At 43.2% G+C, this 21,796-nt stretch overlaps 2 protein-coding genes across 3 annotated transcripts in view; one reads left to right on the forward strand and one right to left on the reverse strand.

Annotated features, from left to right (window-relative positions):
• Positions 1-220: 220 nt before the first annotated feature.
• Positions 221-21,796, reverse strand: part of LOC130267237 (hyaluronan mediated motility receptor-like) — a 63,090-nt gene continuing 41,514 nt past the window's right edge. The window contains exons 12-21 of one of the 2 annotated variants that reach the window (XM_056516654.1): positions 21,508-21,594; positions 18,112-18,290; positions 11,430-11,578; positions 10,970-11,184; positions 8,269-8,373; positions 5,887-7,107; positions 5,671-5,764; positions 4,506-4,682; positions 3,230-3,389; positions 221-397 (exon numbers count right to left, since the gene is read on the reverse strand). In XM_056516654.1, the coding sequence (XP_056372629.1) occupies positions 378-397; positions 3,230-3,389; positions 4,506-4,682; positions 5,671-5,764; positions 5,887-7,107; positions 8,269-8,373; positions 10,970-11,184; positions 11,430-11,578; positions 18,112-18,290; positions 21,508-21,594 (2,407 nt within the window). In that variant the 3' untranslated portion in view covers positions 221-377. The remainder of the gene's footprint in view (positions 398-3,229; positions 3,390-4,505; positions 4,683-5,670; positions 5,765-5,886; positions 7,108-8,268; positions 8,374-10,969; positions 11,185-11,429; positions 11,579-18,111; positions 18,291-21,507; positions 21,595-21,796) is intronic. The other variant, XM_056516655.1, reaches the window with a different exon arrangement.
• NUDCD2 (NudC domain containing 2) overlaps positions 21,621-21,796 on the forward strand; it is a 61,710-nt gene continuing 61,534 nt past the window's right edge. The window contains exon 1 of the mRNA XM_056516657.1: positions 21,621-21,712. Within this exon, the coding sequence (XP_056372632.1) occupies positions 21,636-21,712 (77 nt within the window). The 5' untranslated portion in view covers positions 21,621-21,635. The remainder of the gene's footprint in view (positions 21,713-21,796) is intronic.

The following is a 21,796-nucleotide window of genomic DNA, read 5'->3' on the forward strand; positions in this document are numbered from 1 at the left end:
TCTTGCATTCTGGAGAAATAGGTAAAAAGATTGAAAAAAATTGAATGAAGCTTTGTATATCTATATAAACTGGGCTGCACCCTATAGACCAATTCTCTCAAAAATGGGCATCACTGATTAGGTTCCTTAAGTTTTGAACCCCTTGGATATACCAGAAAAGTTACACATTAGTACATCTGGGTGGGTGGGGTAAGGGTGGAGGCACCCCTTTTTAACTGTTGCAACCAGTCTTATACATTGGTAAAATCTTTATTAAAAAACAATAAAAGTGCATATGTGAAATTTTAAAACTTATTTACATGATTATATTGCATATTTTATGTGACTAAATATACAGTAACAGAATAGTAACACATTGTACATGTGGAAATCGCTCCTCAGCACTTGTTTCTGTTTCCTGTAGAAGAAAAAAAAAATATTTAATAGGTTTTAAAGGGTCATATCTGCATGCATTCATATAATTTTTTCTTCTAATATCCACCCTTTATAAACCTCCCTCCCCCATTTGTCTGGAAAGTTAGAATATAATACTTAAAAGGGGTCATCAGGCAGGAGAGGAGTATAAAAAACAAAAATGAACAATTACTCACCTCCAGCACTCCCACAATGAAAGCCTTTCTGACCTGTAGAGTGACTCCGGAAGCACCCAAAGTTTTATCCTGCCACTCAGCATATCGTTGCAGCCAGCGATTTGTTGAGCAACAGTATGAGACAATGGGCCCGGGGACAACATGTCACACTGCAGCTCCTAAGACTTTCACACCAGGGGACCAGAGCAGCACCCCTGAGGCTTTGTGGGAGCTCTGGAAGCAAGTAAAAGTTTGTGTTTTTATCCCTCACAGTCTGGCATAGTTTTGTACCCCCACCATCTCTTGCCGGATAACCCCATTAATAACTAGCCTCTCAGCCAATACAGAAGCTCCTATGGGTGCACTGGTCCCTCCTGGCTGCAGCTAGTAGTCATGCTTCTGTGCTAGATATTTGTGAAAATATATTTCAAAGGGTTGATCACCCCTTTAAAGTTTGGAAACTTTCCTTCTCTGCTGTATATTCAGATGTTTAGAGAAAAAAAAAAACTGTGGTCATCGAATCAGAAGCACTATCACACAGCAGGATAATGTATCACTATGTGTAACCAAAACTAGGAGTGGGTCCAGAACACAAGAGATTCTGAAGTCTTTCCATTAGGCCAATCTCAGGATTTTATTCTACAAATACAGATTAAAAAAATACAGCATATGAAAGAGCCCTAAATGGTGTGCAGCCAAAATTAACTTCTCCCCATCCACAGGTTGGGAGAGAAGTATCTGATCCCAGAATGGGACCCATTCTTGCTCAGCGAGGAGTGTATTTTGTCTACAGCTATTTTTGTCCAAGCCAAAACACAGGCATGGACAGAGTCCAGTAAGTGAGGGTGGGCTAGCACTCTGTCTGATAGGACAGGAGAGAGCACAGTGGAGTACTAGCCCAACCAAGGAAATGAAATTTTCTTAAGTATAGTACCAAACTTTGTTTTGCCAAGATGTACAACATGAAAGTTTTATGTATCTGACTGTGTCCATTTAACCCCTTAAGGACTCAGCCCATTTTGGCCTTAAGGACTCAGACAATTTAATTTTTACTTTTTCATTTTTTCCTCCTTGCCTTCTAAAAATCATAACTCTTTTATATTTTCATCCACAGACTAGTATGAGGGCTTATTTTTTGCGTGACCAGTTGTCCTTTGTAATGACATCACTCATTATATCATAAAATGTATGGCACAACCAAAAAACACTATTTTTGTGGGGAAATTAAAACGAAAAACGCAATTTTGCTAATTTTGGAAGGTTTTGTTTTCACGCCGTACAATTTATGGTAAAAATGACGTGTGTTCTTTATTCTTAGGGTCAATACGATTAAAATGATACCCATTATTATATACTTTTATATTATTGTTGCGCTTAAAAAAAAAATCAAACTTTTAAACCAAATTAGTACGTTTATAATCCCTTTATTTTGATGACCTCTAACTTTTTTATTTTTCCGTATAAGTGGCGGTATGGGGGCTCATTTTTTGCGCCATGATCTACTTTTTTTTGATACCACATTTGCATATAAAAAACTTAATATACTTTTTATAATTTTTTTTTTAATAAAATGTATTTAAAAAGTAGGAATTTTGGACTTTATTTTTTTTCGTTCACGCCGTTCACCGTACGGGATCATTAACATTTTATTTTAATAGTTCGGACATTTACGCACGCGGCGATACCAAATATGTCTATAAAAAAAAGTTTTTTACGCTTTTTGGGGGTAAAATAGGAAAAAAACGGACGTTTTACTTTTTTATTGGGGGAGGGGATTTTTCACTTTTTTTTTACTTTTACTTTTAAATTTTTTTACATTTTTTTTTTACACTTGAATAGTCCCCATAGGGGACTATTCATAGCAATACCATGATTGCTAATACTGATCTGTTCTATGTATAGGACATAGAACAGATCAGTGTTATCGGTCATCTGCTCTGGTCTGCTCGATCACAGACCAGAGCAGGAGACGCCGGGAGCCGCACGGAGGAAGGAGAGGGGACCTCCGTGCGGCGTTATGAATGATCGGATCCCCGCAGCAGCGCTGCGGGCGATCCGATCGTTCATTTAAATCGCGAACTCCCGCAGATGCCGGGATCTGTATTGATCCCGGCACCTGAGGGGTTAATGGCGGACGCCCGCGAGATCGCGGACGTCGGCCATTGCCGGCGGGTCCCTGGCTGCGATCAGCAGCCGGGATCAGCCGCGCATGACACGGGCATCGCTCCGATGCCCGCGGTTATGCTTAGGACGTAAATGTACCACCTCACCAGGACGTACATTTACGTCCTGCGTCCTTAAGGGGTTAAACACTTTATACGCAAACAAATTGAGAGAGTATGAAGATACACACTAGCAAACAAAATTATTTACATTCATTTCCAAGTAAATACTGCAAGAAAGAGAATGAATAAGTAATCTGTATCATGCAGAACATAAGCAGGAAACAATACTATAAGAAAGTAACGTGGCACTCCACTTGCAGTGAACTCCGAAGAATTTTATTAGTGCAATCCAATTTTGATTGAAACAGCTTGGGACCCTGACCAAGCACCCACGCTTCCAGAGAGTGCCGTATTTATTACAATGCAGGACATGATAACTGTATATCACCAGTCTGTTGTCAGTATTAAGGATAAGGATGCATAATCTGATTTTACCTTCTCTTAATGGGGCTTTAGGATACACATTTTCCTTGACGTCATGCTGGAATGCTTTAGATGAATCAAATCTCTTTACACCTTGTTGGTCTTTTAATTGAGATTGCTGCTTTTCCATTTGTTTCTCCTTTGAAAGCTGTGCTCTTAGTTTGGTCACCTCCTATGGAGGGAAGGAGAAAAATTATAAAAATATATAATAGGTAGCAGTGGTGTATTAAAACTACAACACTGTGCATTCACATTCCTAATGAATGAACTTAAGTCCGTGAATCCAGACTAATTAAATGGCTTGCTGAATATGTGTTTATACTATCTACAGACTATTATCTCCAGCAATCCATATATTTTGGGAAAAAATGTCAGTGTTGAGCTAAAATGTTTTATCCTCTCTCCTTGACCCGGTGTGTGTGTGTGTGTGTGTGTGTGTGTAAGTCTCCGGTAATCTCCTCTGTTAGCTCCACTCAGGGCACGGGTGGAGAATACTGAAGTCACCGCTGCTGCGAGACCCAGCACAGAGCAGCAATGGCTTGGGGCATGGGCGGGGCTTAGTGACATCACCGGCTGCTGCTCCCTGCTGGGTCCCGACGTGAGAGAACAGCAGCGGTGATGTCACTAAGCTCCACCCGTGCCCCAAGCCGGGTGCCCAAAGCGGAGCTAACAGAGGAGATTACCGAAGATCCCCACCATAGAACAGAACAAGGTAAGAACAGTTGTCAGTGTCACCTGCACTGTTGGTACCAACAGGTTAGTGCAGGTGACACTGGTGACAGATTTCCTTTAACCATTTCTATATTGACATAATGGCAATTTTTTCTTTTCTTTCTTTTTTATGACACCATTTTAGGGCACATGTAAAGTACATACTTTCTATAGAAGTTATTTTTTTACTTTTAGTCTACGGAAAACTCAACCATGAAAACTTACAACAGCGTCTATAAAAATTGCAATATTTCTGTATTTTAACATTCTGCCTGTCCGTGTTACACAATGAAATATAAGACACTTAAAAAGTCTCATATATGGGTCCTATACCATCAAGTATGCTTCCCGTATCTCTCTACAACCAATTAAGGGCCTGGTTAGAGTCAAGTGCTGTAAGGCAATATGGTTAGTTACCAAGTATTCGTCAATACAAAAGCCACCAAGTGTGCATGGTTACTGGGAAAGTGGAATCCATATAGGCAAAGAGGGAAGGGGGAAGCACAAACCACTATAAAGCAGATTGACCATTGTTGAACTCACGAGACACCATAACAAGTCACACAGTAAACAGTACCTGCTTAAGCTGAGTGTTCTCTGTCTTCAGCTTCATGACGTGCTTAATCTTCTGCTTTTGATTCTGATGCCCAAGCAGCTTGGCATATGCTTCACTAAGTTTGTTCAGTTCATCCTGGGCTGCTCCATGTTCATTAAGTAAAGCATTTTTCTCAGCTTCAAATGCATCCAATTGTTGCTGTAGTGAATTTAGATACACAAAGCAGAGGAACAAGAAAATGCTTACCGTGTTAAAAACTGAGATATCCAAAACAAAAAAAAAAAAAAACACATGACCATTTCCAAATCCCTTTTGTACATGAATTATTAACAGGAAATTTTAGTCTTCTAGATTTTTTTGCAGAGAGGTTATCAGATTCCAGACATGCATATGGACCCTCACATGAAAGCCGCTGGATATCAATATATGCTAGGGATAATCTCTAGAGGAGTTAATGTCATTCAAAATCATTACTTTTCTTAAATCTGTCTTGGGGCTGGGACCCCCACTGATAAAGATAGTGACAGACTTACAATGAGCTGGGGAGTAAAGCATAAGGAGCTCGTCTACTGTAACTAGATTGATTAAGAAGCTGGGGAGTGAAGTTCTCTCCCTTCAAGCTATATCTGGGCACTTCTCCCGGTTACAGCTAGAGATTGTGGGGGTCCAGCACAGAGCATGTCTGATCAAAACTTTTTTTTTTGTTCTTTTTTTATGATAGTAATGCATTAAGCCTTCAGAAGAGGAAGTTATAGGTAACCTTTAAGAACTTCTGTTTTTAATACAACAACAATTCCTGCAGTTATGCCCATCAACTGGATACAAGGCCACAGTAACTGATAGGGTTAATCACTATTAGTCACCAACTAAACTTTAACTTAATAATTAAGTCAGAAGTGCATCCACAAGAACCAGCATCTTCTCCTTTCTACCAAACATGTAGTTTATGACACATGTAGTCAGAATAAAGAGCATAGAGGGAAATCTTAAGCACATGTTACTATGCAGATTACGTGCCAACATGTACCCATTACAAGGTGACCTCATGTGAGCTGCAAATTTGGTACTATTTGGATGCATTCATTACTTGTGACACAGCTCCAAGCAATCCAATCATGTAAGCTAGGAGTACTCCCTATACACCAGTTCACCTATACATAGAAGGAATGCTAGTAAACAAGCCTACCTGAAATGGACGGATTTTATTCTGCAACTCTTCAAACATTGTACGCCACTTGTTTGCTTCCGACAAAAGCGCCTCATTAGATTCCGATTTTTTACTGTAAATTACATATATTTCATAATCTATACATTCACACATACATATTATATATACACACACACTTTATAATAATATTATATATATTTGATGAATATATGATGACTTAACAGAGAGTCTTACCTTAAATATTCCTCTTGCAGCTCTTTGAACTGGGATTTAAGACTTTCAAGTTCACCATTTCGCTCATCCAGCTCATGTTCTGTTGTAACCAAGGTCTTCTGAAGGTCACTAACTTGCTTCTCCAACAATTCATTTGTTGTCTTTGTGGATTCTTGTAGCTCATGAATTTGCTGCTCCAGTTCTTTCCTGATTTTATTAGAAGCAATGTTCAGCTCGTGAATTTCTCTCTCCAACAGTTCTTTATTTTTTCTCTCCATTTCATTTCTTGTTTTGGAAGCTTCTTTCTGCAACTCAAGTACCTGAAGCTCCAACTCAAACACTGTTTTGCTTGATGAATCTTGCAGATCTGAGAGCTGTTTCTCTAGTCCTTCCTTTGTGCTCTTTGAGTTTTCCTGTAGATCAGAAAGTTTTTTCTCCAACATTTCTTTAGTTTTAATTGCAATGTCCTGAAGCTCCAACTGCTGCTGCAATTGTTCCTTAGTTTTGCATGAAGTTTCTTGCAGCTCATACAACTGCTGCTCCAATACCTCCTTTTCCCCTTTGAGGTCAGTAATCTGTTGTTCTAGTCTTCCCATAGTCTGACCAGAAGATTCCTGGAGCTGGAGAAGCTGCAGCTCTAATACTTTAGTTTTTGTTGTGGATACCTGGAGATTTTGTTCCAACCCTTTAGTTTTCTCTGAGGATTCCTGGAGCTCAAGGAGTTGCTGTTCTAATCTTTCCTTAGTTTTAGCGGATTCTTGGAGCTTGAGAAGCTGCTGTTCCAAACCTTTAGTTTTCTCTGAGGATTCCTGGACGATGAGAAGCTGTTGTTGCAAGTCTTCCTTAACTTTTGCCAAGGATTTCTGAAGCTCGATGAGTTGTTGATCTAACTCTTCCTTAGTCTTGGTAGAAGACACCTCGAGCTCATGAAGTTGCAGTTTTAACTCACCCTCACGTTTTACCGAGGCCTCGTGAAGCTCAACAAGCTGCTCATTTAGTCTTTTTTCTGTGTTCAATGACTCCTGGAGCTCAAGTAACATGTTTTCTAACTCTTCCTTAGTTTGGATGGACTCTGCTTTCAGTTTACAGATTTGCAATTCCAACTCTTGTTTTCCTTTTACTTCACTTTCAAGATCTTGATGTAGCCTTTTACCATCTTCTTCTGTAAGAGCAATCTTCTCAAGTAAGAGAGCATTAGTCGATTTTAGAGACTCAAGTTCTGTTGTTGCTGAAACCTGGAAACTAAGGAGAAAAAAAAAAAAAAAGGGTAACGCAATTAAAAAGGTGATCCACTCCATATCTTAATATACAAGATAATCCAAGGTGTTCTTTATGGGGGAAAAAAAAAAAAAAAAACACATTGACACCATTTTTTTTTTTTTTTTTTTTTTTTTTTTACACAAGGCCACAACAGGGCCATGTACTTAAAAGGTGTACTCCAATGGAACACTAACTCTCTGGCACCAGTTGATTTAAACAGATTTATAAGTTACTTCAATTAAAAAATCTTTACCCTTCCAGTACTTTTTAGCAGCTGTATGCTACAGAGGAAATTCTCCTCTTTTTTTAATCTTTTTTTCTTGTCCACAGTGCTCTCTACTGACACCTCATCTGTCCATGTCAGGAACTGTCAAGAGCAGCATGGGTTAGCAATGGGGATTTTCTCCTGCTCTGGACAGTTCCTGATATGGGCATCAGGTGTCAGCAAAGCACTGGACAAAAAAAAAAAATTCAAAAAGAAAAGAATTTCCTCTGTAGCATACAGCTGCTAAAAAGTACTGGAAGGGTAAAGATTTTTTTTAACATAAGTAATTTACAAAAACTAACTTTCTGGCACCAGTTGATTAAAAAATAAATAAATAAATAAATAAAAGTTTTCCACCGGAGTACCCCTTTAAAGGGTTAAAGACAGTGGTTTTCAGTTTTTCATCTCTGCATTTCAAAAACCTTATTTTAAAGATCTGGATGCAACGTCTCGGGCAAACTCGTCACAAGGCTGTTTAGAAACTGGGATCCAGGCACTTGACAGTGCAGATTTGTGCTAGGTTTACTTGTGGACCTACAGTGAATGTGACATTGGACAGGATCTGTGTTAATACTGCCCCCTGCTGTTGCAGAAGGGTGTGCGCCATATAGGTTACGGAGAACGCTGGCTGCTGATGTCATGGACATAATCATTAATTTACGGTGAGGTTTATCTGCCTTCAACGCACCAGGAAAGGGTTAAAACTATACAAAAATTTTCCAAGAAGTAGAATGCAAGCATTCCTTTATTGTGTATCAGTAGCCTTTTTTTTTTTTTTTTTAACTTGCAGAAAAATATATTCAGCATAAAGGGTAACATTTCCTTTTGGGAACAATTTCATTTAAGATCTATAATAATGCCAATACTGTTGTAGGTACCTTTCATATTCAGAAAGTTTACACAAAGCGCTAGCATGTTCTTCTTTCAACTTTGAATTTTTTATTTTATGCTTTTGTCTGGCTTTTTCCAACTCTTGATTTTTCCTGGAAGAGACGAGACAATCCTTGTTAGCAGGAGCCAATAGCGCGCTATATATTATATTATATATTAATTATATTATATTAATTATATTATATTATATTAATATACATATATATATATATATATATATACATACATACATACATACATACATATATATATATTTTTTTTTTTTTTTTTTTTTTAATTAATATATTATATCTATCTATCTCTATCTATATATAAAAAGAAAAAAAAACCTCATCAAAACCTGTGCAAAGGAAAAGTGGTGCAATTGCCCATAGTAACCAATCAGATGGCTTCTTTCATCTTTCAGAGCCTTAAAAAGAAGAAATCTGGAAAAGTCGACTAGTTGCCAATAGCACAGGTTTTAATAAAATCTCCATGTGGTTATTACCACTAGATACACCCACTATTCACATGCCAATAGACTGCCACTTTTCACTACAACTTAGTTATTAACTCCTTTAACGATGACCGGTACTGACAAGGGGCATGCCACTTCACTTTCATTGCTATTCAGAAATAGTGCTTGCTTGGGAACACATTTAGCAATATAAGGGCATAAATCATGGTATCTCTTTATAGTGCAGAAATAGAAATGATGTAAATATATAAAATTTAATTATATGCACATATCAGGGGTGTGGAAATAAAAAAAAACCCTACTTGTCCAAGGGACTAAAACTGAACACAATCTACTTGTCCCTCATGAAAATCCACTTGTCCTGGTACACAAGATAATTTAATCCAAAATAGTCTGTAAAATAAGATCTTTATTAGTTTAGTTTTTGCACATTCGATTTTTCCTCCTTGCCCTATAATAGCCATAACTCTTATTTTTCCCTCTACTGACACATATGATTGCCTGTTTTTTTTTGCAGGACAAATTGTCCTTTTTAATTAAACCATTCCTTTTTCTATGACTTCTGCGCCCAAAAAAAAAAAAAAAAAAAGTGTTCGGTGAAATAAAAAAAATGCAAATGGGGTGGGGGTTCTTTACGCCATATACCTTCTGGTCAAACAAACAACAAAATTTGCTTAGTTTACGTCAGTTAAGAATTTTTTTTAATTGGTAAAACCAAATTTTGTAAAAAAAAAAAAAAAAAAAAAAAAAAAAAAAAAAATGACCCCTAACACATTTTTATTTTGCAATATACCGGTGTACCTGGGCCGGAAGAAGAGTCTGCATTATGTGTAAGGCTGGGTTCACACCACGTTTTGTTAAATACGGTTCCCGTATACGGCTGGGAGGAGGGGGCAGGGCTTAATCGCGGCGCCCGCACTCATGCATTAAATACGGTTCCCGAATACGGCTGTCTGTGAGCCGACCGGAGTGAACCGCAAACGAAGCCGCCCGGAGGCTGCGGTTCACTCCAGTCGGCTCATAGACATGCATTAAATACGGTTGCCGAATACGGCTGAGTGCAAGCGCCGCGATTAAGCCCCTCCCCCCCTCCTCCCAGCCGTATACGGGAACCGTATTTAACAAAACGTGGTGTGAACCCAGCCTAACTAGGAGCCTTCTGTGGCATACCCGTGTCTGAGAGCGTCTCCTCTCCCTCCTTGCATGTGTTTCACTGTACATCTGCACGCAAGCTTTGAATAAAGCATTGAATCTGAACTTCTACAATCGGGTGAGTGCAACTTATTTCTCTTTTGCATTGAAGTTACACTGCTTGTCCAAACCTGGTCTGCACCCTCGAGGAGGTTCTTTCTGTGAATCCAGTGTGTAGGGAGTTTGACACTTTGGCTAGCGGAGTGCAGCAGTGCCAGATTGCCTTTGTTTCTACACAATTGTTCTCTTTCAAAGCTTGCTAACTCCAGGCAGTGTTCAATGTAGCTGAGGTGCGCCATGCAGCGTGCACAGCGCTCGTCAGTGTCCAGGCTATGAGAGTCTGAACAATATGAGAGACCTGCAGCCAGGACATATAGGGAGACCCCTAGTGGACAGTTTTTACAAGTGAAATAAATCTGTAGATTTTTTTAATGACATGGTTGTTAGAAAGTGGTTTCTAATACATTAACAAAGTTTGTTAGGACAGGTACTCTTTAAAACAGATATGTAAATTCATTCCATAAAAATAAAAAAAACTTAATCCTTCCAGTACTTAGCTGCTGAAGTGGAGTTTTTCTGTCTGACAACAGTACTCTCTGCTGACACCCTACTGTCCCAGGAACTGTCCAGAGCATGAGAGGTTTTCTATGAGGATTTGCTCCTACTCTGGACAGTTCCTGAGAGAGGTGTCCGTAGAGAGCACTCGTCAGACAGAAGTCAACTCACTCCTTCCAGTACTTAGCTGCTGAAATTAAGATTATTTAATAGAAGTAATTTACAAATCTGTTTAACTTTCTGGAGCCAGTATTCCAGTAAAAAAAAAAAAAAAAAAAAAAATTAATCTGGAATACCCCTTTAAATGTGTTAAAAAAATAAATAAAGATAAAATAAAAACTCTATTAGTCCCCTTACGGGACTTTTAGGAGGAATCAGATTCCTCATACAGATCAGGCAGACTCAATCAAATCAGTCCTCAAGGCAGCTAGAAGCTGCCTGGATCTGTAAGATGAGAGACACTGTCCTATACAAGATCATCATACCCTTTTAAAGTGTCTTCTAGGTGAGCCAGCTCCTCGGCTCTCTCTCTGTTGACTTGCTCTAGTTGGAGAATTATTTTCTCTGCTTCTTCCTCTTGTTGTTGAAGTCTATCAAGTTCATCCAGCGCCCCCTCTAGTTCATCTTCGAGAAGGCTCCTCTCTTTCAACATTTCCTCTTGGACTTTCTGCAGTTCCAGTTTAAGAGCAGTGGAAATTTCCTAAGGTGAAAAGGAGGGGGGGGGGGTTGCTAAGTTTAGTAGCAGAGGTGTAAGGCACAGTGGGGGAGATTTATCAAAACCTGTGCAGAGTAAAAGATGCCCAGTTGCCCATAGCAACCAGACTTTCATTTTGCAGAGGCCTTGTTAAAAAGCAGTAATCTGATTGGTTACTATGGGCAATATTCTCTGTCCTTGTTTACATATTGGGGGAGATCAAGACATGTGCAAACAGTAACAAATCTTACCATTTCCTTCTGCACCAGCATTTTCAGCTCTTCCTCTCGCTTTTGTAAGATCTCACACTGCCCATCTCCTAGGCTCATTTTCTGCTTTAAGGCTTCTAATTCTGCAGATAAACTGTTTTCTTTCATGTTGCTTTCAGTTAAAAGAGTTTCTATAATATACAAGAATAAGAATAGTCACTTTAACACAGGACAGATTTACTAAGTGCACAAGATTTCTGGCATAACCTGTTGGGACGAAGGGAATACAGATACGCCCTTGCGTCCCAGTACTTATCGTTCAGCAGGCATCCCGTGGCAATGCCTGAGATCATCTCTCACACACACACACACACACACACCTCCCCCCCCCCCATAACGGCAAATTACTGTTTCTCACCATGAAGGGATAGGAGTGAGGTGGCAGGGGTGCTGCTGGGAGTTGTGTGCCTGCAGCTTTTTCATAACTACTCCCAGCATGCCCTTCAGCCATCAGTACATGCTGGGAGTTGTACACTGCTTAAAAAAAAAAAAAAGTCTTTACATAATTTGTGTGTGATTTTGTTGTCAGCACATTCAGCTATCAATGGAAATCAAATTTATCAACCCATAAAAGTCTGGATATGGAGTCACTCAAAAATCTAAGTGGAAAACCACACTACAGGCTGATCAAAATTGATGTAATGTCCTTAAAACAAGTCAAAATGAGGCTCAGTAGTGTGTGGCCTCCACGTGCCCGTATGACCTCCTTAAAACGCCTGGGCATTCTCCTGATGAGGTGGCGGATGGTCTCCTGAGGGATGTCCTCCCAGACCTGGACTAAAGCATCTGCCAACTCCTGGACAGTCAACGTGTGGTGCAACGTGGCATTGGTGAATGGCGCGAGATAGGATGTCCCAGATGTGCTCAATCAAATTCAGGTCTGGGGAACGGGCGGGCCAGTCCATAGCATCAATTCCCTCCTCTTGCAGGAACTGCTGACACACTCCAGCCACATGAGGTCTAGCATAGTCTTGCATTAGGAGGAACTCTGGGCCAACCGCACCAGCATATAGGGCTTTTTTCCCCCTGAGTAAGAAAACACCCCATGTGTGGATATTATGTGATCTGCATGCACACTACAATGCTTAAAAAAGGAGGAACAAACTTTTTTGGAGTAAAAGAATTTGGCTGGAATTGAAGGCCATGCGAGTTTACAAAGCCCCCATGGTGCCAGAACAGCGAGCCCCCCACATGTGACCCCATTTTGGAAGAGACACCACTCACAAAATGTAAGGGGTGAAGTGATCATTTACACCCCACAGGTGTTAACCAGATTGTCCATGAAAAAAAATTTTCATACTTCCTGTAAAATCTCTGAGGATCCATTGGGGAGGACACAGGAACCGTGGGTATACATTGCTGCCACTAGGAGGCTGGGTGGGAAAGCATAAAACAGCTAGAGAGAAATCAGGCAGAGGGCAATTCCACTGCCCGCCTGCAACACTTTACGCCCAAACCAGGCGTCAGACTGTGTGCCCTAGGTAGAATTTGGTAAACAGGTGCACGGCCGACCATGTGGCCGCCTTACACATCTGCAGGGCCGAAGCCCTGTTGTAGACTGCCCAGGAGGCCTCAACAAAGCGAGTGGAATGAGCCGTAAACCAGAAGGGTGGAGCTTTCGTATCTAGAAAGATAGGCATCCAATATGGCAGACCAGATCCAACGGGAGATTGTTGCCTTAGAGGCTGGAAGCCCCTTGCTCTGACCTTCCAGAATGATAAACAGCGAATCACTGCGCCGAAAGGAAGAGGTGGCAGAGAGACTCGCAGAGCCCTGACCACATCCAATTTGTGGAGAGAATGCTCCTTAGGGTGAGAATGAGCTGGGCAGAAGGAGGGAAGAACAATATCCTCGTTCAGATGTAAAGCAGAGACCACCTTGGGAAGAAAGGACTGCACTGGCCAAAGCACAGCCTTGTCCTAATGAAGAACAAGAAAAAGGAGGGTGGCAGGAGAAAGGACACCTTCCAAGAAAGGAAGCCAAGAGAGACCTCCCTTGAGGGTTTCGAATGGGGCACCTTGTAAAAAGGAACTGAGTACCAGATTCAGGTCCCAGGGCGGAGTGGGGGGAACTGTATGGAGGAGCCTTGTGAACCACACCCTGAAGGAAGGTGCGAACATGAAGGTCAGATGCCAGAGGGCGCTGAAAAGCATGGAAAATGCTGACACCTGCCCTTTAAGGGAACTGAGCGTCAGACGCGATTCCAGCGCCTCCTGCCGAAAGAAAAGCATGTTTGGCAAGGGGAAAAACAAATAAAAAAAATTAAAAAAACACAGACAGGGCCTGGGCCGTGTACCATCGTAAGTAGGCATGCCAGGTGCGATGATAAATCTTAAGAGGACGGCTTACGCGCCCGAAGCATGGTGTGAATGACCCGGACAGAGAAACCTCAAGCCCTCAGCACTGCGGTTTCAACTGCCAGGCCATCAAACACAGCGGCAGTGAATTGAGGTGGCAGAGAGGACCTTAAGAAAAATAAATAAATTAAAATTGAAAAGGTCGGGATGGTCCGGAAGCCGCATGGGACATCTGCTGAGAGGCAAACCACAGGCGCCAGGGCCAATCCGGAGCCACACGACTTGCTGAGATGCCTTCCACCTTGAGCTTCCTCACAACCCTTGGCAGGAGGGGAAGCTGAGTGAAGTAGTAAGGAGGGGCGAACTGCGCCCAGGGAATGACAAATTCATCCACGGCGAGAGACAGAGGATCGCGGGACTTTGCCATGAACTAGGGAACCTGCCGGTTTAAACTGGACGCAGAGATGTCGACCCCCCCACCCCCACCAACGGCCACAAATTGCTGCGAACACCTCTGGGTGGAGAGACCACTCCCTGGGGTCAGGCGAGGAGACTCAAAGTCCACTTCCTAATTGTCCACCCTGGAATGTGGATCGCCAAGATGGAGGGAACCCGACGTTCTGTCCAGACCAGAATCCTCTTCACTTCCGCCATTTCCAAGAGGCTGCGAGTGCCCCCCTGGCAATTTATATAAGCCACTGCCATGGCGGCGTCCATCTGAACTCGAACCGGACGACCTCGGAGGAACAACTCCCAGTGGAAAAGACAAAGAAAGATGGTACGAAGTTCCAGGACATTGATGGGGAGACAGGCTTCCTGGGGAGACCAACAGCGCTGAACCCCCCAGAGGAGACTTGCATCGGTCATTAAGACCTGCCAACAAAGCGGGAGTAACGAGTGTCCTCCCCAGAGAAGATGAGAGCGGAGCCACCAAAGGAGAGAGACTGACGAGCTGATATAGGCAGACTGATACAGTGGTGGAGGGACAGTGAGATTTGGCCCACTGAGAGGGAGACACCGGAACGGCTTCCACGGCCGCCACCATCTTGCCCAGCACTGCCATGCAAATACGGATGGCCACTGGTTCTGGGTGACAAGAGGCAAATCCTGGACAGCAGAGCACTCTGCTTGTGCAGAGGGAGAAGAACTCTAAGCGAAACTAAGCCCCAGAAAAACCAAAACGACAGAGGGAGAGAGGTTGGATTTCTACCGATTGATCACCCAGCCAAAACTGGCCAGGGTCTGAAGTGTAATGTTGAGCTACTCTTGATTTTGGGCCAAGGAGGGAGCACCAACTCTCCCTGGGAGTGGAGAATAGCGATCATCACCGCAAAGACCTTGGGAGTCATGGCCAGACCGAAGGGCAGAGCCACAAACTAAAAATGACCTGCAGGGACAGCAAAACAGAGGAACCGTTTGTGGTCCGGAAAAATGGGGATGTGGAGGTAAGCATGGACAAATTCGCCCTGGTCCTTTGACGCAAGAAAGGAACTGAAATATTCCATTTGGAAGTGCTGCAGGTGCTGAATGAAGAGCTTCAAGTCGAGAATTGGACGGACCCCCCCCCCCCCCCCCCCTTTTTGGTAACGACAAACATTTGAATGAAACCCCAAAAAACGTTCTTGGGGGTGGAACAGGCACAATGACCCCCTGTGCAAGGAGGGTGTGGAGCGCCAACTGAAAAGCCAGGACAGGATAACGGAGGGTACGGGAATGGATAAAACAGTCCTGGGGAAAAGAGCCAAACTATTCAGTAGCTGTCGGAAACGACGTCCCGAACCCAGGAATCCTGGACCTGTGCCAACCAAACGTCCCGTAAAAGGGGCAGGCGACCACCCACCTGAGTAGACGACTCTGGTGGGTGCGCCCCTTCAGGCGGAGGTAGGTATGTGGGTACCTGGTTTGGCGGGAAAAGCGCCCAGAGCAGCTGCCCTGCTTCCAGGAGGGACACGCTTTGAAGGAAGGAGCCTTCCGAAACTGTGGACACTGGCTTGTCCTGGCAGCCTGAGGCAAAAGGATCAAAAGGGCTAAAACGAAGAGGACTTGCAGACTTGTTCTGAGGGAGCAGAGAGCTCTTACCGCTCGTAGCCTCAAAAAATTTCGTCCAGGAGTTTACCAAAAAGACGTCCGCCAGAAAAAGGCATCTCTGTGAGGAATTTCTTGGAGGCTGCATCAGCATTCAAGGCCGCACAACACATACTCTAGAGATGCCGAGCACAGATTATTGCCAGTGTATGAGATCTGGAGAGCCAGGTCATCTGAAGGAGCCCCGGATAAAAACGCCTTGGCCAAGTTGGGAAGCCCAGGCCGACAACGCCTTGGACACCCAGGAAGGTTGAACCTACTGCTTCAAATGAAAATTTTGCCAGGTTCTCAATCTGTTTTTCCACGGAATTCTTGAATTAAGCCGCATCAGCCAGAGGAAGAGTGGTGGACTTTGATAGGCGAGAGACTGGAGGGTCCACTGTAGGCGGGGTGGTCCATTTGTAAAGCAAGAAAAAAAACAAAAAAAAAAAAAAACGGAAGAGGGTCAGGGACCGCACGCTCGAAGGAGAAGTCCTGGGCAGAAGGCACAGGAGGAGTGGGATGTGAAGCGGAGGAGGCAAAACAGGTGGACTTCGCCGAACCACCTGGCATTTTAGACTTACAGCCCGTACAGGAATAGTATGTGACCAGGCGGCGACCACCTGTCTGCCAAGCCCTGAGGAGGTGAAAAAAAAAAAAAAAAAAAAAAAAAGCTCACCCATGTTCCTGCGTCCTGAAAAAGTTGGAGGTCCCTTGAAGCGGTGGTTAGTCATATGCTCAGGCGAAAATGCCCCCCCCGAAACGTGTAACCCCATTTCTTCTATTAACCCTTGTGAAAATGTAAAATTTGGGGTAACACCAGGATTTAAGTGGAAAAAAAAAAAAATTCCATTGTCAATCACCTGTGGGGTGTTAAGGCTCACTGTACCCCTTGTTACAGACCTTGAGGGGTGTAGTTTCCCCAAATATTGTGCCCGGGGGGGGGGGCTGGTTTGTTATGCTGTTCCGGCACCATGGGGGCTTGCTAAATGCAACATGCCCCCCAAAAACCATTTAGGCAAAATTCGCTCTCCAAAAGCCCAATATCGCTCCTTCCCTTCTGAGCCCTCTTGTGCACCCACAGAGTACTATACAGCCACATGTAAGGCGTTTCCTTACTGTAGAGAAATTGGGTTACAAAATTTGGTGGGCTTTTTCTCCTTTTACCCTCATAAGAAAATTGAAAATAAATAAATGGGGCTACAAAACACGTTTGTGTAAAAAAATTAAGATTCAGATTTTTCTCCTCCACTTTGCTGCTATTTCTGTGTAACACCTAAAGGGTTAAACTTTCTGAATGTCATTTTGAATACTTTGAGGGGTGCAGTAATGGGGTCCATTATGGGGGATTTCTAACAAAGACCCTCAAATTCACTTCAAAACTGAAACGGTCCCTGAAAAATTCAGATTTAGAAATTTGTGAAAAATTGGAAAATTGCTGCCATACTTTTTAAAGCCCTCTAATGTCTTCAAAAAGTAAAAAACATGTCAACTTAAAGCCAACATTAAGTAGACATTGTATATGGGAATCAATATATAATTTGGCATGACCATTTTCCTTACAAGCAGAGTTTCAAAGTTAGAAAAATGCTACATTTTTCAAATTTATGAAATTTTGGAATCTCTCACCAAGAAATGATGCAAGTATCAACAAAAATTTACCACTAACAGAGTAGAATGTTTCACAAAAAAAAAAAATAAAAACACAATCTCAGAGTCAAATTCATAAGTAAGCGCATTCCAGAATAAACAGGTCAGATTTGCAAAAAAAATGGCCTGTTTTAAGGGGTTAAACCTGGCAAACTTTTTTTAAAAGTGTTTTAGACACTTAAAACCAATAGGTGGCATAAAGTTAAAAAACATTAGAAAACAATCTAGGGAAGTTTATCAAACCAGCTACTGTAATACAAGTGACACATTAGTCAGATTAAACATAGATTGGATAGGCATGGTCTGGACTGTCATTCTTTCTTGAGGAGAAGCGCCTGGCAGAATCCCATTTTCCGGATGTCTATCCAATCTATGTTTATTTAACACTGAAGTGACCTAGAGCCACTTGAGAAAGATGCCTTGGCCAGCTGACCTCAATCTCCATTGTGACATTATGTGCCATTCACGGTGTTGCATCCGCAGCGCAACATTTTCCGGTAAGCAGATTTTAACCCATATGGGGGCACTTGCTTACCTAATACCTCTACACTAGGAGCGCACCTTTGTCTTCTTTCTCTAACATTAGTCGGATTAGGCAGCCTGTCTAATTGAAGTAAATGGTAGATTTACTTAAACTATAATCTGATTCTTACCCTTTTCTTGCAGCATTACAATATACTTGTCCTCCAGCTCTCTAATTTTGGCCAATAATTCCTCTTCCTTGCGGGTGAAGCTCTCTCTTTGGCTTATTTGTTCCAGCTCTTTCTCCTTTAAACGCTCCTCAGCTTTGTCCATGAGCAGCTTGTAGTTTTCAGCTTGCAAAATGACATCACTGAGAACAAATATACTGTACATTTATTCCATGTCAGCCAAAAACATATCTAAAATTCTAAATAAACAAGCTTTGTGCCAGCTTGTATGAGCTTTAATTTGCAAGGGTATGAATACTCAATATACACACACCTCTCTCTCTCTAGATCGAACCCCCTCCCCCTCTCGATCTATAGAGATAGAGAGAAATAATTATATTATATATATTATATATACCGTATTTATCGGCGTATAACATGCACTTTTTAGGCTAAAATTTTTAGCCTAAAGTCTGTGTGCGTGTTATACGCCGATACTCCCCCAGGAAAGGCAGGGGGAGAGAGGCCGTCGCTGACCGCTTCTCTCCCCCTGCCTTTCCTGGGGTCTAGAGCGCTGCTGTCGGCCCTTCTCACCCCCTGGTTATCGGCGCCGCTGCCCGTTCTGTCCCCCTGACTATCGGTGCCGGCGCCGATAGCCAGGGGGAGAGAAGCGGCGCCGACAGCCAGGGGGAGAGAAGGGGCAGCGGCACCCATTGCCCCGTTGCCTCCCCCCATCCCCAGTGGCATAATTACCTGAGTCGGGTCCGCGCTGCTACAGGCCTCCGTCGTGCGTCCCCGGCGTCGTTGCTATGCGCTGAACGGCGCGGCGCATGACGTCAGTGCACCGCGCCGTGCATAGCAACAACGCTGGGGACGCACGACGGAGGCCTGCAGCAGCGCGGACCCGGCTTAGGTAATTATGCCACCGGGGATGGGGGGAGGCAACGGGGCAGCGGCGCCGGCAATGGGTGCCGCTGCCCCTTCTCTCCCCCTGGCTATCGGCGCCGGCACCGATAGTCAGGGGGACAGAACGGGCAGCGGCGCCGATAACCAGGGGGTGAGAAGGGCCGACAGCAGCGCTCTAGACCCCAGGAAAGGCAGGGGGAGAGAAGCGGGCAGTGACAGCCTCTCTCCCCCTGCCTTTCCTGGGGGTATATCGGGGTATACACGCGCACACACTCACCCTCATTTTACCATGGATATTTGGGTAAAAAACTTTTACCCAAATATCCTTGGTAAAATGAGGGTGCGTGTTATAGGCCGGTGCGTGGTATACCCCGATAAATACGGTGTGTAAATATACACACACACACACACACACACACACACACACACACACATATACATATACATATATATATATATATATATACACACACACACACACACACACACACACATACACTTTATACTATAATATATCTATTATTTTTTATCTCTATATATAACAAACCACACAGCTATCTTTGCTTGTCTATAGCAACCAGAGTCAAGTTTCAGCATAGCTTGCGGGACTATTTGCGCAACTCCAATTCATTCAAGGAGTGTTGCACAAATTGTGCTACTTTTTATTCGCCAGTTTTAGCTTACCAACCATCTGCAGTGGCTGCAAACAAGCCGAAGAGGAACTAGGAGGCCCAAAGAAGAGATGAAATAACCCTTTAAAAGGAATCGGTCAGCTCTATATGATGCTGAGAGTTGCAGACATTAAGAGATAGTTTAAAAAGTGATAATCAAAATTAGTAGCGAGGCTGATCTGCAGCATGTATACCTACTGCCTGCCCTCTCTGCATGATTGATGGATGGATGGATAAGCCTCAGTACTGAAGCTACAGAGAAAGGGGGAGGCATGCATGTTGCAGCTCAGCAGCGACAACAATTTTATTACTTTACAAACAGACATCTGGAAGCTAAAAGGGAGATAACACATAAAGATGCCTATTAGATATTTGCCAGTGTCTGCAGATCTGAGTAGGATATAGAAGTGACTAACAGCTCTAAATTACATAGAAATTATAGTTGGGGCCCTATCAAGGAATTTTCTTGCTGAATTCACTAAGCAGATCTGCACAGCCCAGAATCATGGTTCATTTCCTGTGGTATTTGCTGCACACATTAACCCCTGCAATTCAAAGTCCCATTGACTAATTGATCCACACTTCCATAGCATGCACTAAGCAGAAAAATCCTATTGAGATCAATGGTATTTTGCTGCAAGCTGATTCTGTTTGGAGTTAATTCCCAAATGTGCATGGGCCCTTACGATCACTATACCAGGGATGATGTGCACCTAAGGCACTTTTGAGAATAGTATTCTTTGCATTAAATAGGTTGTCCAGGATTAGAAAGTCATGACCATTTTTTCCTCACAACCTGTGCTACACTGGCCACAGGTTGTGCCTGGTAAAGCAGCTGAGCCTTATACTGTATATTGAGGCCTAGCTACAATACTGACTCATGGACAGGGGTGACACTGTTAAGACTTCATTTTTTTTTATTCTTGACCCCTTTAGGTTGCTTATATTAGTGCTGGGCGGTATACCGGTTCATACAAAACAACAACATTTTTTACTGCACGATATGAATTTTGCCCATACCGCAATACCGGTTGGGCCTCTCCCTCCCCCCCCCCCCCCCTTGAATGAGTGAATTATCTGCCGCAGTGTGCTGTCCCCACATCAGGGAACTAATTATATGTGACCCGCAAGCTCTCTTCTGCTTTTCTTCCGCCCCCCCAATGAATTATCAGCTACGCTGTCCGCACATGTCACCCGCAAGCGCTCCTCTGCTCATCATGAGTTGCGGGCCGCCGCTAGAAGTCTGTACTGTACAACAAATTACGTTGCCCGGGCTGCAAAAATAAACTTTATCTCTCTTTCCGATGTTCCCTACGCTGCAGTCCTGGGGATGGGAACATCACAGAGCCGTCAGCCTATCACTGGCCGCAGCGATTTCCCGCCTAGGGCCGCTGGTAGGCTGAGCCCACTCATGTAAGGAGCAGGCCGGCTTCATACATGACAGTGCACTCAGCCTATCACCAGCTGCAGCGATGTCCCGCCCCGGCCGATGATAGGCTGGTGGCTCTGCGACTTTACCGTCCCTAGGAAACAGCAAGAGGACCGCAGCACAGGACAGTGAAGATGGTACCAGAGCCCAGGAAACGTTATTTATAGTACAGTACAGATTTCTAGCATCGGCAGCCCGCAACTCATAGGAGGATGAGCAGAGGAGCGCTGGCTGTGACAATGTGGGGACAGCGCAGCTGATAATTCATGGGGGGGGGGGGTATTGGAAGAGAAGCGTCCCCCAGGACACATTGGAACCGCCATCACTTACAAAAATACCGTGATACACGTTTTTGCTCATACCACCCAGCTCTAGCTTATATTAGCAAGGTGAATTAGCAATTCTAAGACTCACCTCATCTGCTCCAGAGTAGCTGTCAGTTTCTTCTCAGTCTCCGCTTTTTCCTCCACCAACTTATTCCTTTCCTTTTCTGTTTCAGCACTGTGTGAACAAATACACCATACCATTTTTCATAATCTAGCATGGAAAGGAAACGAAAGGCCAAGACTACACGATTGATTTCTGGCGAGGAGTCAGCATGGCTAATCTACAGCAATAGGTGAAGTACAGTATGCAGTGAGTTAATAGAACAATTCTCGTATTGGTAGCATAAAAAAAAATTAGCTACCTTAAAAAGGTTTTA

This window comes from Hyla sarda, chromosome 4 (genome assembly GCF_029499605.1).
Source record: "Hyla sarda isolate aHylSar1 chromosome 4, aHylSar1.hap1, whole genome shotgun sequence".
Taxonomy (NCBI): Eukaryota; Metazoa; Chordata; class Amphibia; order Anura; family Hylidae; genus Hyla; species Hyla sarda.